The sequence below is a fragment of the Gouania willdenowi genome, chromosome 19 (assembly GCF_900634775.1).
Source record: "Gouania willdenowi chromosome 19, fGouWil2.1, whole genome shotgun sequence".
Lineage (NCBI taxonomy): Eukaryota > Metazoa > Chordata > Actinopteri > Blenniiformes > Gobiesocidae > Gouania > Gouania willdenowi.
Window position 1 is genome coordinate 19,597,763 of NC_041062.1, and position 15,017 is coordinate 19,612,779.

General features: G+C 35.5%; 2 protein-coding genes across 7 annotated transcripts in view; one reads left to right on the forward strand and one right to left on the reverse strand.

Moving 5' to 3' along the window:
- Positions 1-739: 739 nt before the first annotated feature.
- LOC114481859 (2-oxoglutarate and iron-dependent oxygenase domain-containing protein 3-like) lies at positions 740-12,572 on the reverse strand. The gene is made up of 8 exons (XM_028476917.1): positions 12,547-12,572; positions 12,104-12,330; positions 11,153-11,231; positions 11,049-11,088; positions 8,434-8,498; positions 8,269-8,329; positions 7,364-7,513; positions 740-889 (listed from the first exon to the last, which is right to left on the reverse strand). The coding sequence occupies exons 1-8, from the start codon at positions 12,570-12,572 to the stop codon at positions 740-742; spliced, it is 798 nt and encodes a 265-aa protein (XP_028332718.1).
- Positions 12,573-14,899: 2,327 nt separating this feature from the next.
- LOC114481362 (ubiquitin carboxyl-terminal hydrolase 42-like) overlaps positions 14,900-15,017 on the forward strand; it is a 33,500-nt gene continuing 33,382 nt past the window's right edge. For all 6 annotated transcript variants that reach the window (XR_003676241.1, XR_003676240.1, XM_028476145.1 and 3 more), the window contains exon 1: positions 14,900-14,968. The gene's annotated coding sequence lies outside the window, so the exon portion shown is untranslated. The remainder of the gene's footprint in view (positions 14,969-15,017) is intronic.

Consider the following 15,017-nt stretch of genomic DNA (forward strand, 5'->3'; position numbering starts at 1 on the left):
AAGCATGCATATTTAACCAGCACATTGGCAGTTAAATGAATCTGTTCCCACACAATTAAAAATCTCTATTTTCTTCCAGAATAGTGTTTTGTTGGTTTAATTATCTTACCAGGAATTTAAAACTTAAGGTTAGCCACACGTGTAGGAAAGTTGATGGTCTGTAGATGTTACAGGAGGTGAAGTAAGAAGGAGCTGAGTCATTGCACAACGTGATTTATTTTTAGGTTAACAATTATTTATATCTTGATTTTATTTGTCATTAACAGCCTCTGGTAAAGCTATAGGGAGCCATTGCAAAAGAGTCAAAGAGCCACATTAGGCTCCAGAGCCACAGGTTGCAGACCCCTGGCCTATGTCCTCAGCCTATCAGAACGCTTGTTGGAGTCTAAAATCACTGTCTGCCTTAGTCATCTCTTTGACTTAGGCATTTTTGCCGCCACATACAAAGATGGCGGACCGCATGAGAAAGAGGCTGACCACAAATGAAGCATTAGCCCTTCTCTTTGAGTCATCTGGTAAACTAGTTCATATATAGTGTCACAATAGAACAAAAGTTTCTGGTTGCAAGGCACACACAAATGGAGTGTGACTCCATGCATAGCGTCATTGAACGGCGCACCATCAAAGATATTCACACTCCACGTGACTACATTGTCATCTTTGAGACTGCACGTCTGCATCCATCCCCATACAAGGTCACCCAGCTATTCCACAATGACTTCATGGAGTTAACTGGGGCCTATGTCACTAACATTCGACCAGGAAGAAAAGTTGGCGACTCCACGGTCCATGACTTCGGGCTCTCTAGTACCTCCAGATGGTCGAATCTGGTACAAGTTGGATTTTGAGTCTGACTGGGAAAACCTGTCTCAGCATTAGGGGTGGGAACCTCACGATACGATACGTGATACAAAGCTCACAATAACGATTATCTCACGATATGATGGTACTGCGATTATCAATATATTGGTCAGAAATCAATCTACGATAATCTATGACATAAGAAAAAAAAAAGATTAAGTGAAAAAATAAAAAAAAATATTTTTGTGTGGGAACATTTAACAAGATAAAGCACCCTGCACAAGCACCCCGCACCTGGTGATACACGTTCTTCATGTCCAGAGGAAAGTTGAGATCATAAGTCACGTTAGGGCTGGGCGATTTTGCCCCCCAAAAAAATGTCAGATTTTTTAAAGAAAAATTTGAGTTTCAATTCGATTTTCCATTTTTTTCGATTTTCAATGCACTTAAAAATGACTGCAGACGTCAGATATACTGTCAAAAGTGCAGCCTTATTGCTGTGATTGTCCTCAAGAGTTAAAATGCATAGAACAATCTTAAAATAAAAAGTAAATGAGGTCATTTAACTGTCATTCAACTATTTCAAGCTTTAACCCAGGTTTAAGCAAAAGTGCAACAGCAACTTCACAGTAGCTTCAATTACTACATATTTTATAACATAATTACTATTAAAAAATAAACTTCTCTTAGCATCTCAGCATAGTGTGAATAAAACATTAAACATGCCTGTGGCACACATATAGCCTACTCAAAGATTAAACACATGTAAACAAAGAGGGGGCTGGCTCAAATCGCACTACGGAAACCCACAAGGACGAAATGTGAAAAAGTCCGAAAAAAACTGTGGTGGGAAAAAAAATTGAATTAAATAAAAAAAAAAAAATAAAAAAAATTTAAAAAACTCGAATTTGCTGAATAAAAATAGTTTTTTATCTTTATTTAATTAATTTATCTTCTTATTGTGATGTTGAAAATACAACTATCACAAATGCATTATTTTGTCCTGTCATTGTTTTATTTCCTTTCTGTAATGCTGCGTTCACACTGATTGCGTCTTCTGCGGCACCGGACGCATCTGCTGTACGAAACGTACTGCAGGGTCCGCAGGATCAAAAAATGTCCCCAATTCGCTTCATACGCACGTCTGAAGCGAAGCAACGCTCACCTGCGACACATCCAACTCGATAAGTTTCACTGCCTGCTGAAACGAGAAGCTGCGCTCCTTTTTCTCCTCTAATAAACATAAACCACCAGTGAAAAAAGCCGGTGTGATTAGGGGCTAATGCTATCCTTGCTCAGTGCTGACTTTCAAAGATGAAACTACAGAGAGAACTTTTACCTGCTACGACCACCTCCTCGCTGATTCTCCTCCACGCCTAATCCTTCCTCGTCCGGTCCCGGTTATAAAGGCCGTGTCATAGAGCTCCAGGTGGTCACACAGCTTCTACTCCATGGTTGAATGGGTGAACAGACCGGTGTCCGTGTTGACGGCCTGACGTCATCGTCAACGAAGTCTCTGATTGGCTTTCATCATGCGAAACAGTCGCAGGAGTTCAATATTTTCAACTCTTGCAAATGTGCGTAAAAATCAGGCGCACGGCCAACGCTCTTGACGCGCGTATCGGACCGCACCGCTGCACAGGAAAGATTTTGCATCTAGGCTGCATCTATACATTGACTTTGTATGTAATCTGGACGTACGGACATTTCGTGACGCAGCGTAACACATGCTGTCATAGTACAACAGAGTGACTTCACAGGTGTGAGGATTTAAGCCGGTGGGTTAAAATAGCGATTCAAAAATATGTGCTTTAAAACAAACACAACAATCGTGACTCCTCGAAAAAATTATTGCTAGATTAGTCGACGACAAAGATAATCGTTAGTTGCAGCTCTAAAGTGAACGCACTACATACTCGATTATATGTTAAACTTAATGTGAGTAGCACGTTGGTGTGACATTTCCAACATGGCTGAGGGACATTGAAGTTGTTTGCCAGATGTTTGCCTAATCTTTGATTGGATTAAGATTCGTATAATCCATTTCTGAGAAACTGCTACTTCATTATCTCAAATTGTTATCCTCACACCACATTTGGTGCATTCTAATCATTAATTAACTTTAACCACTGTCCTCAGCATGTGTTTAATTGTGAAGGAAACTGAAGTACCTGAAGGTAACATGCAAGCTTCACACAGATACTATATTCTTTCCAAACTTATATTAAACTCCTCATTTTACCTTCTATTACATTAAATCAATTGACACATTTTTCAGGTGCTGCCAATTATATATCTATTGATGACCACTCTAAGCTTTTTTAAGTGAAAACTGATGACGGATTTATATGGACTTTGCTGAGTTTTTCCCTACATACTTTGTTTTCAGGCAGATTAGCTGAGTGACAGCATTGGTATTTATTTAATGTCATTCTTCAGCCAGAGTCAAACGATTAGATGAAGTCATTTACAGGTTTGCTGCTAAGAAAAAAGATAACGAACGTTTCTATAACATCGGGTGTTTTATGTTTTTCCTAGCCATCAGTAAGCAAAGAACCTGCTCACAATCAGAAATGAAGCCGTTTAAAAAGATTCGCAGACTTTGTGGTGCAGAATTCAAAACATATGTAAAGCTAAATTTAGGATATATGTGATCCTTGGCTTGGGCAAAAAAAAAAAAAAGAGCAAACAAGGTCAGAAATCCAAAGAATTTATTTGACTTTGACTTTACAATTGAGAAATATGTTCTTAAAAGCCTTATATTAATAAAAAGTAATTTAAAATCAAACCAGGGAATATTGTGAAGAGGCTGGCTTGATGTTAAATGAGCCAATCAGAAGTCATCTCTGTGTGGAAGGTGAAGGTTGAAGTTAAATTACATAATGGAGAAGTCATTTTAGTCTGCTATAGACTGAGTTCAATAGTCTTTTTTTTCTTTTGTCAACCTTGAACTAAAAATATTTTGAAAGACTAAAATCTAATTAATTGTTCGTCAGAATTCTGAAACTAAGACTGAGTCAAAGTCTGCTGTTAAAATTAACATGAAAGAATAAGAAAATGTGTCGTCTGTAAATAGAAGTTAACGGATCAGCATTGACAGGGTTCACCTATTGCTTTGTGTAAACTTAACCTTGTCTTTTAAATATTACAAAAAATAATGTGTAAAAAAAAAACAAAAAATGTATCTAATCAATTATAGACTTTGTAATCACTAAACTAACCGCCTAACAATATGTGACATTTTTCCATTTAAATGGAATTCAATGAGTGCTAACATAATGTACAATATGAATAAAGAATATTATGATTCTATTGTTCACGAAGCAAAAACTTAAATCTTTGTAAGATATAATTATGCTTTTCTGGATTTTTTGTAAACCTTGTAAAACATTTTTTTTTTTGTATTAAACTAAAAAACAGCACTTGGTACAGAACATTCCAGAGAAGCGGAAACAGTGCAAAATAGTTAGAGAATATCCGTGGCATGAAATACATTTTAGTTTAGTTTATTTGAGCAATTCACATTGAATGCTCAAAAGCAGTAGGCTGAACCAAGAAAGCTTAAAATAAATAATGAAGCTGATGAATTTAGTTTGAAGTTGTCGGTCCGTGCTAGCTGCTACATGTTTAGCACTAAGGTGGTAGCAGAGGCTAGAGGATTTTTTTTTGTGCCTTACTTTTCGTAAGTAATTAATCGCAATTAACACGATAAAATCCCAGCACTAAAATATATATATACATATATATATATGTATTCATAAATATTGCATTACATTTAATTATAAATATACCCTTTTTACCTTTTTTGTATTAAAGAATCTGGATGTCGGGACATGTAAAGTCTCAGGCAGTGTTAAAATCATAACACCATGTTATTATGTCCAATCCTTTATCAGTGCAACTCCCTTCAAATTTATGAATATTAGACATTTATTGGTCAAAATCAATGCATTTCTCATTCCATTCAGTGTCTGATAGACCAGGGGTTCTCAACCACATTTTGCCACGGTCATTAAATTGCGACCGACTTTTTTTTTTTTTTTTTAGAATTCAACCAACCAAATTCATTTTTTCAAAAATAGCTGTTTTATAATTTTATTATGTATATAACATTTTTTAATCAGAATCAGAATCAACTTTATTGACCAAGTAATGTGTTGAATACACACGAGGAATTTGTCTTGGTGAACTGTGAACTAAAGCATAAATCTATATATTTTCCTGTGCAAAATGCATTTCACAGCATGCCTGTCAAAATAAAAGACAAACCTAACATGACAGACAAATAGATATGAATCCATTTTTGACCAGATGTCCACGACCCACCCAGTACAGGCCCGCGACCCACTTTTGGGTCCCGACCCACCGGTTGAGAATCACTGTGATAGACTACTGTTCTGATATTCATCTTGAACAGTGTGTCGTCTCGGGTAATTGATCTTTCCAGGAATACTGCAGTCTTATGCACTTATCTAAAAGCATCTTATCATAACAAGAAGAAAAACCCAGGAAATACCTGGCCAGGAGAATCGATTAATACCTTATTCCATAAGGCCTAAAACACAGGGGGGATGGGGGGTTACAACCCCCCCATTATTTAAATCCAACTAATTTAACCCCCTCAATGTTTTTGTCCAAACATAAATTCCAAAACATTTAATTTAACATTTCCTACGTTGATGTGTGATGTATTTTACAACCATTTAATGACAAAATAAGTAACACATTTATAAGACGCACCCCTTTCCAGCTGCACACTTGGTAGCTTCCATCCCTTACAGGTGAAAAAGGCAAAAGTGGCACATATTGTGCTGTCGTTTGTTAATAAATGAACCTGTGTAGCATTTTGCATCAGCAAATCTAACCCAGAATTGTCTTTCAGGTCAGACTTAATTTGAAATAAAATTGAGATTTATACTGTATATTTTGAAAAAAAATATTGAGATGAGTTTTGGTCCATATCGCTCAGCCCTAGTAGGAATGTTCACAGCATTTCAATGTCAACAAAGGTCGGCCTACCAGATTCTAATCACTGAATTGTATTTAGTAAGAGGTTGACAAGTATCTATTTTAGATTTTCTGTACACTTGTCTTAAAATATAATTAATACTGAGCTTGGTTGGGGTGGTGGGACGACTCGTAGCGGGCACCAGAAAAATTCCCATTATTTCAAATCCAAAACTTGACAGGAATGCCCCACACACGAAGCGTTCGCCCACCCCTCCTCCTTTCACCCTCACTCAATAGCAGGTGCATGGAGGGGTCAAAAGTTTGCTGTGGCTGCTGCTCAAATGTTTGCAAATCTTAAATTAAATATACACTGATCTTTTTTTTTGTGGCATTTAAATGTAGTATGTGAGCATTGAAAATAAAATGGCATTAAAAAAGCAATACATTTGACTTGCTTCTGCCTGTATCAACCCTGTAATTCTGTGATGTATTTGTTGCAACACGAAATAAAAAGAAAAGAAATACAGTTTGTTTTTTCATTACGCACTGTTGTGACCGAAGTGTGACTGAGTTCAGTAAGATTATCGTACCAATGTTTTCATTAAGATTTTTTACTTGTTCGTGAGGCTAAAATGCACCAGAATGCAGGAAATTGCATGCATTTTGTAAATTTTTTTCTGAATCCCGACCACCCCAATATTCAAACAAACACTTTGCCTTTGCATTATTCTAATACGCATCTAATCCTTTTATTCCACGGTAGCATCGTTAGCCGCCATCTACTCTTAAACATGTTCATAAATGATTCCATACCCCTTTAGCACCGAAAGAATATCTGTAATATTACGTGAATATCTGTAAAAGTCACATTTTTCTATTAGCTCTGTCTGCTAGCACGTAGCATCTCTTCTTCACTGCAAGAATATCTGCATGCCAATCGACCACTGGGTTACCAGCGCCCTCTGCTGGTCGAAACAAATACAATGCAATGACTGTTTTTTTTTTTAAAGTCCAATTGTTAAGGCACAAAATACATTTTCAGTTGCACTTTTAAAAAGAAAAAGAACTATTATGCAGTTTTGCATTGTTTACTACAGAACCAATTAATAAGCTTCTTCTTCATTTGTATTATTTCTTTATTTATTTCATTCAATATTTATTTTTAGTTAAATTGCATTGTTTTGAACAGTTTATCAAGGGATTCTTTTGGAAATGAAAAATAAAAGGAAAATAGTACAGTATTTTCAAAAAAATAAAGGAATATTTTTCAGTCATCATTTGTCTACAGAACCATTTTGTAAAACAAATCGTAAGAGAATTGTATCGTGAACCCAGTATCGTGAATCGAATCATATCGGGAGTTGAGTGAATCGTTACATCCCTAGTTGAAACCCAGCCGCCTTTCAGAAACTTATTTCCACAGCTTGTACCTGAATTTGAGTTCTAGCCGCTACATGATCCATAAGGACATGAGTGAGGGCTGCACTGACTGCTACAATGAGAGCCTTCCAGGATCTGTCAATTTACTTTGGCCATCAAAGACACTTCTCACATCATTTTCATTAAGTCTGCACAAGCTGATTGTGTTCTTTTCTTCTTTTTTTTTTTTTACCTTGTCGATGTGAGGGTGCCAGTACTCGTCGTGTTGGGTCTTGGCTGCTGTACTGTTGATTCGCGAGAAGAAAGTGGGTTTGGTGAGATACATTAGTGTGGGGTCGAGCCCAAAAGTCTCAGCGATAACCGCCTGAATCCGCCCACGCACGTCCCTGAGGATAAAAACAAAAATAATTCAGCTACAAGTGCATAAGAAACAACTACACAAAAGCAACTGCACTAAAAGAAAACAAAATTAGGAGTAATCAAAAATGTAGCTTGGGTGAATGAGCTGATATGTAAAGCGCTTTGAGACTGCTTCAGTGTGGTGATAAAGCGCTATATAAAATCAAGTCCATTTACCATTTACCATGTGGGTGCAAAAGCCACTATTGTGAACCCAGGCGCTGCCCCGGGCTCAAAAGACCAACCGATTAAATTAATATTTTTATTCAGCTATAGTGAGTAGGTTGGATTGAGAGAAGAGTGAATATAGAGGTATATTGAGTAATGAGTAGCTAGTTAACATAGCATAGATTGTTCATTGGAGATTTTATAGTATAGACTGGGGCGTGTCTTAACTGCTCCAGGAGCCCCGCCCATAATCAAGGCATTTTTTTTTAATTTACCTCTTAGTGGCAGGTCAGGAGAAAGCAGGGGTTTAGTTACTCTTTAATTGTTCAGAGCACTTGTCTACCTCCAAAAGGGGAAAACAATCATTTAAAAGGTGATAATGATTTTAATGCAGAAGGAAGATGGTTTTCCTAAAGCTGATCTGGTACCTTAAACTGCAAAGCTCTGGCAAACCTTAAATATTTATGTTCCCGTGGAACATTAATCAGTGTAATATTTTTTTTCTAAAGTCTGATCTGATCTAAACGTCTGTTTTACCTCGATTGAAAGTGCAAAACTGTATAAAATGATGTGTCTGTAAAGTTTGAAATCCTCTGCTGTAAACACATTGCTGATCTGATCCCCAAAATACCTGTCACAGGTAATCACAAAGCCAGTCAGACACATCAGGCAGATGGATAGAAAAAAAAAACAGCTTTTAGTGAGAAATGTGCATGTTACGTTGTCTTTTCCCACCTGTAGATATTGACAAACTGTTTTCCCATTGACAAAGCTCCAGAATGCAGGTCCAGAATAGAAGCCTGCAAGGGTTGAGAGAAACAAAAACATGGTGCATTAGATTCTCTTCCCATAATAATCTATATGTCTTAGGTTCAAAGCTCTGGGGTGGACACTTGGGTGTTTTTTGCGTGGAGTTTGCATGTTCTCACCATGCTTGTTTCCTCCCACAAAGTTGATTAGGTGGATTAGAGTCTCTCAATTGCCCGTAGGAGTGACTGGGAGTGTGAAACGTTGTTTAAGTTTACGTTGTAATAAAAAAAAAAAATGGTGAATGGTTGTCTGTCAGGTTGTGTGTTGCCCTGTCCAAGGTGTACCCCCACCTAGCGCCTGATGCCAAGTGGAATAGGCACCAGCAGACCCCTCCCCCATCTTTGAATAGTTTCAAAGACAGAGAGAAAGTCTCCCAACTGCTTTGAAAAGTCAATGAAATCATGTATATGATGTCTCTAGCTCAGATCACTCCATCAATTATCTATGAGCTGAAACATACAGGGATATATATATATATACCATGTATGACATGGGAGCAAGAGAAAAGGGGTGAAGTTAGTGCCGAAATACAAAAGCAACATACAGGGTTCCTATAGCTTTAGTCAAATCAAATTTAAGACTTTTTAAGACTTTTTATTGTCATTTGAAAGCAAATATAAGACCAACTTTACAGTAAACATAATTGGGGGAAAAAAAAACACCACATCAATTACTGTACATAGGGTTAGGGGAATTTTTTTTTTAGTGTCTAGTGCAGCCCCCAAAGTGAACACACACAAACACACAAAATGACAGTGAAATACAAAAATAAAAGAGACTAAATTAATCAAAATCACTCTAAAAACTCAAGATGACTACAAAAATAGCCATAAATCTATAAAAACAACAAAAATGCTAAAATTATTTGTTGGACAGGCAATTTTCATTAAATTTACATTTTCCCATGTTGTTTATACATATATATATATGTATAAACAACATGGGAAAATGTAAATTTAATAAAAATTGCCTGTATATATTACTATTTTTTTTTTTTTTTTAATTAATGTTACCATTTATTTTGAAATTCTGAGACCAATTACAATCATAAAATCAAACATGTGTTAAAATGTAAGACTTGGGAAAAAAAAAAATACATAAATAAATGTAAGACTTTTGAAACAATGATTCAAGACATTTTTATAACAATTAAGGCCTTATTTTTAGTTTCATGAATGTAATGCTTTTTAAGACTTTTTGAGGATCCACGGCAACAATGAACATACTAATTCAATTTTTTTTTATAGCAGTTTAATTCATCTTCTATACATTTTGTAATTTAACCAACAACAGGTTTATTATAACCCCCCCCCCCCCCCCCCCCCCCACACACACACACACACACACCTTTTAGTATAAGAATATTATATGATTGAATATAAAATTAAATAAAAAAATAAAATGGAAGATATTGAAAAAAATAAAGCCAAAAAAACCAATATATATTATATTGAAGGATTTAGATGCAGTCCGATAAAATACAATATTCGTTTTCTGGCTGTTATCGGACCAATATCCGATATCAATATCGGACCGGGACACCCCTACTTGCATGTTCACTCCAACTGAAATGAGACAAACCCTAACCAAGATTTGCAATCTGTGCAACAAAATGTTATGGTCCACAGAGTCAAATGCAGCACTGAGATCTGACTGACATTCATCAAATATTTTATTGAAGGTTAAGAATTGACTCAGTTGTTTGAAGACCACCTTCTCAATGATCTTGGCCATGAAAGGAAGGTTGTCGATTAGTCTATAGTAGACATGGGCAACTGGGCACCCAAAGCAAATCCCCAAAAACTGGAATTCAAGAAACTGGTAGGAATATGAGACCCAACATAATTCACAATATAAGTCCCGAAACACACAAATTGGCAGCAAAATGCACAAAGTACACAAAAAATTCCAAAAGAAATGCACAAAATGACTCATAAAACAAAAAATCACAACAAAGACAGACACAACAATCACTTAAACAAAATGACCACAAGAACACACAAAAACAACATTTTACAGAATAGCTCAAAGACACACAAACTATTAGCAAAATACACAAAATGACAGAAAAATACAGAAAACAACAACAAAAACACAGAAAGTGACCCCAAAAAGGCACAAATCAACAAACAATAATGCAGAAAAAATACATGAAACTAAAACAAAAAACAAACATAATGACCCCTAAGACACACAAAATGAATAAAAACAAAGAAAACATCAAAACCAAAGACAAAGACACAAAAAAAGACAAAAACCTTTTGTCCTGTGTTTTAATGCTCTGATTGGTCATTATTCTAAATGCTGACATGAATGCTGATCATGTGGCCCTCAGATAAGATACAATCACATTTTTGTGGTTGTGTTAGAGTTACCCATCCCTGGTCTATGGTTAGCCAGTATAGAGGCATCCACAGTGTTCTCTTTTTAACAGAGGTTTCACAGCAGCTACTTTCAGGATTTTGGTACGGTGCCTGACTGGAATGAGCAGTAGATTATCTAGAAAAAGATCAGTCACAATAAAAGGATGATGTACTCACTCCTCCCTCAGACCCAGCCAGTGCCAGCCCGTGAGTCAGAGGCAGGATAAGGTCAGATTATAGTGGCAGAAGTTTGCTTATTGTGAGGGAAAGGTGGAGCTGTTTACCTCCTGAGAACATGAGCCTCGTCCCTGGTCACCAGGCTGTCTATGATGGCACGGCCACACTTTTGAGGTGTGCATCCTGGGGGAGGAAAATGAGTGGTGATCTCAGAACAATCTCAGAGCATTGGGACGCTCCACATCCATCAGATACAGAAAAATGTATTTGCAAACAAAGAAATCTGTAACTTTTCAGGTCAATCCTCTGGCTTTCTGTTGATATATTTTCTCAAAGTTCTCCTGCAGTGTAATCTGTAGACTCAAACACACACGCCATACATTTAAGGCTGATACATTTCCATACTGCATCTTAATATTTTCATAAGTTTTCATAGTGCAATAAATAAAAGACTTTTGGAAAAGCCATAATATGTAGGACAGAGCAAGGCTTTTCCTAACAATGGAATTTTCTAGATGGTTGTGCAAAAGCTAAATTACACCAAACAAATATTAAGGTTTAATTTGAAATATTTTGTAATCCAGTCATCCCACCAATCCAAGTATTCAGTGTGAACAGAAATAAATACCACGACTCTCGTGGTGGTTGAACCTAAAAGTTGCATCTCTTCCCATTATCATTATCATGATATACACTAGTGTTATATTGCCATCTAGTGGTTGGATCTATGATGGCAAACTTAATTCCCAATTGAGGGTTTTTAAAAGTCAGACATAAAAAAACCCTAATTCTGCATCAAAACAGTTTGTCTGGCACTGGTATATAATTGGTTCAATACCACCCCAGCAAGAGATTAAGGTCTATTCATCTATTCAGACTTGCTTTTAATGGTTAAAACTACTTTTAATAGTTAAACTTTCATTATTAGATGTACTCTTTTCTATTTATCTGTACTTCCATTGTTAAGTGTTTGAGCTTTTTGAAAAGCGCTATATAAAAATAAAGATATTATTATTAATACTATTATTATAAGGTGACAGAGATTTGGGTCTCACCTGCATAACGTTTGTAGTTCTCATAGTCCTCGGAACACTTCACGGTGAAAACTCTGGGCTCAGGAGAGACGATCTCACCCTGTCCTACCAAAGTCTCTGTGATGTCACTGTCTGAAGTGGTCACATAGAGCCATGTGGCTCCGAGGCACACATTCACGGCCACCAGCAGCAAGGCTCCGAGCCAACGGGAAGAGCGCCACGAAGATCCCTGCCTCAAAGCATCACCTCTGAACAAGACAAGGCAAAAGTAATACAGTTATGAGTCAGAATAAGGAGACAAGAAGATCCATCAATCAATCATCTCAGGGTTATTTTTGTTATATTTAAATATTACAAATTAAAAGGATACAAAGACATAACAACTGAAAGATAACAGTGCCTAATATAGGTAAACATAATATAGTGAGACATCTCACTCATATTACTCATAGAAACGGGGTTACGAGAGTAGGGGTGGGAACCTCACCATACGATACAAAGCTCACCATAACAATTAGCTCACAATATGACGACACTGCGATTATCGATATAATGGTCAAAAATTACAATTTTCATTTTATATCTCTGAAAGAAAACTAATTGAAAATTTGTCCTATGAACAGTGACACTATTTTAGTGCAACATTTCTGTAAATAAGTGTCAACACACCAATGTATACAAATAAGTATCTCCAATAGTGCTTTCTGTAAACAATAATAGGGTCTTTCTTACCAGTGACACCATTATAGTGCAATATTCCACTAAACAATATATTGGTTCCTTCAACAAACAGTGACAAATTTTAAAAATTTTAAAAATAAATAAATCGATACTTAGCGTGAGCATATTGATAATCAATAATGCGAAAAAATATCACAATATATCGGTGTAATCTCACAGTGAGTGGTTAATGGGAAGTGCGTCACGAGAATTGAGCAAAACAAAATAATTCAGTACACTAATAAAACACTATTGGTGAGCATATTTCACTATAGATCAATTTAACTCGCGTTTATATTTTTGTTCAGTATAAATATTGACTTCCAGGGGGTGAATAATAATGCAAACAGTTATTTTTCTTTAAATATTTTTGTTTATTTGACATCACTTTGTAAAAGCTTGTTTTTGCCTTGACATTAAAAAGTTTTTTACCAATAAAGTTTTGCGTGAAAAAAGACACTTTTTTTTTTACCGGCTTGATTTAATTATTTATTATAGCGATAAAGGGTAAATCATCCATGGGGTGAATATAATTAACATAAAAACACCTCAAATGCTGAAATGACCATATATACATGCAAATAAATGTAATTATGTCTGCACTACACACAAGGTATTATTATTAACTATAGGACTGGCACATTTATCTGATGCTAACAACTAGCCATCCACCAAAACAGCACTCCAAAGAATATGCAAAGTACAGAAATATTAACCAATGACAACACAATGATTTATAATGCATAAGTTACAGATGGTGCCTTTTATGTAGACCGATCTTCAGTTCACGTTTTTATTTTTTTATCTTTTTTTTTTTTTTTTTTAATTTAATTAGTCTTTCTTACAAACAAAATAACAAAATAACTTCCTCAGTTATACAGTTATAATGCACAACATTTACAAACATGACCACACAATACAGTTCAATAACCAAAACTACATAAAAAAAACACACACACAAAAAAAGAAATATATAAATAAAATAAGAACATTGTACAAGGGATATTTTTATTTTATAAATTTAACCTTATTATAAAATTAAATTATTTTCTTGCATGAACATTTTGACCATGGACATTTAGCATATTTGCATTTGTGTGTATAATATTTTTTTATTATAAATTATTAATCAAAAATTTATGTTTTTTTTTATTTTTAAGGTAGATGCCAAATTTTAGTCATGGTAACTCAGGATAAGTTAAAAATGTGTAAAAACTGTGGGCAAAGTTTGTGACTCAGGTGAGTAATAAAAATATCAATAATTAACTGTGTGTGTGTGTAATTCAGAATTTAATTTGCATTAGGAAATGAGTGTTTACAAGGTTAGTTTAAAGAGGATTTAACTTTTATTCTGAATTAAAGATGAATTAAAGTTCCCATGTCAACCATCCATTTAAGAAAAAGCAACTTAACCTCCCACTTTTCTATAGTAAGACATACTTCCTACAGGCACTGCACTAGTTATTAGAAAACAACAAATCATATTTAGAGTTCCATATAGATTTAACAATTTCAGTCATAAAATAAATTTTTTGTTGTTTCTACATTTGTTTTGCATATGTAACAATGGTCCACATCCAGTTTAAACATTTTATTAATAAAATCATTTGATGGGTAAATGTCATTTAGAATTTTGAAGTGGACGATCTTTATATTTTGGGGAATAACAAATTTTAGATATGTTGTTCTGATGGTTGAAATTTCAGATTTATTGTAGTTTTTAAAAAATAACATTGCATCCGGGTATTCTGAAGCCCTTTCTGAGACAATGCAGTTACACTTTTCTGCCGCTAGATGGCGTCAACAACACACGGATAAACATTCATTTATTTACACCCCGTTACTTAAACCTATCGTGTTCAGGTTAAACAAACAAACACAAAACCAGAAAACGACTGACCATAGTCATTCATAGCCGTGTTTCGATTTACTGTGTCAGAGTGAGACCGTTGTAAGAAGCTAACACACTAGCTAGCTGTAGCATGCTAGGATTGACAACTGGATCCCTTCAACGCATGCGCAAAAAGTTGCCGACAGTTGACCACGCCCACAAGGGATATAAAGCCGTCAGTTGACGTTTTCAGTTATTCATTTTGAGGAAACTTGAATGAACACAGCAAAACAATATCATCTCTAAACAAGACTTGAAGTTAACAGTGGAAACATGTAAGGAGATAAAAAAAAATACTGAAAATAACTTTTCTGATAAAACAAA

Coding starts and splice junctions, on each gene's coding strand:
- LOC114481859 (XM_028476917.1), bottom strand. CDS start 12,572: ATGGTGAGGTTCCCACCCCTACTCTC. Junction 11,232..12,103: donor GAACTACAAACGTTATGCAG/GTGAGACCCAAA, acceptor TTCCTCCCCCAG/GATGCACACCTCAAAAGTGT. Junction 8,330..8,433: donor CAGTTTGTCAATATCTACAG/GTGGGAAAAGAC, acceptor TACCTGTGACAG/GTATTTTGGGGATCAGATCA.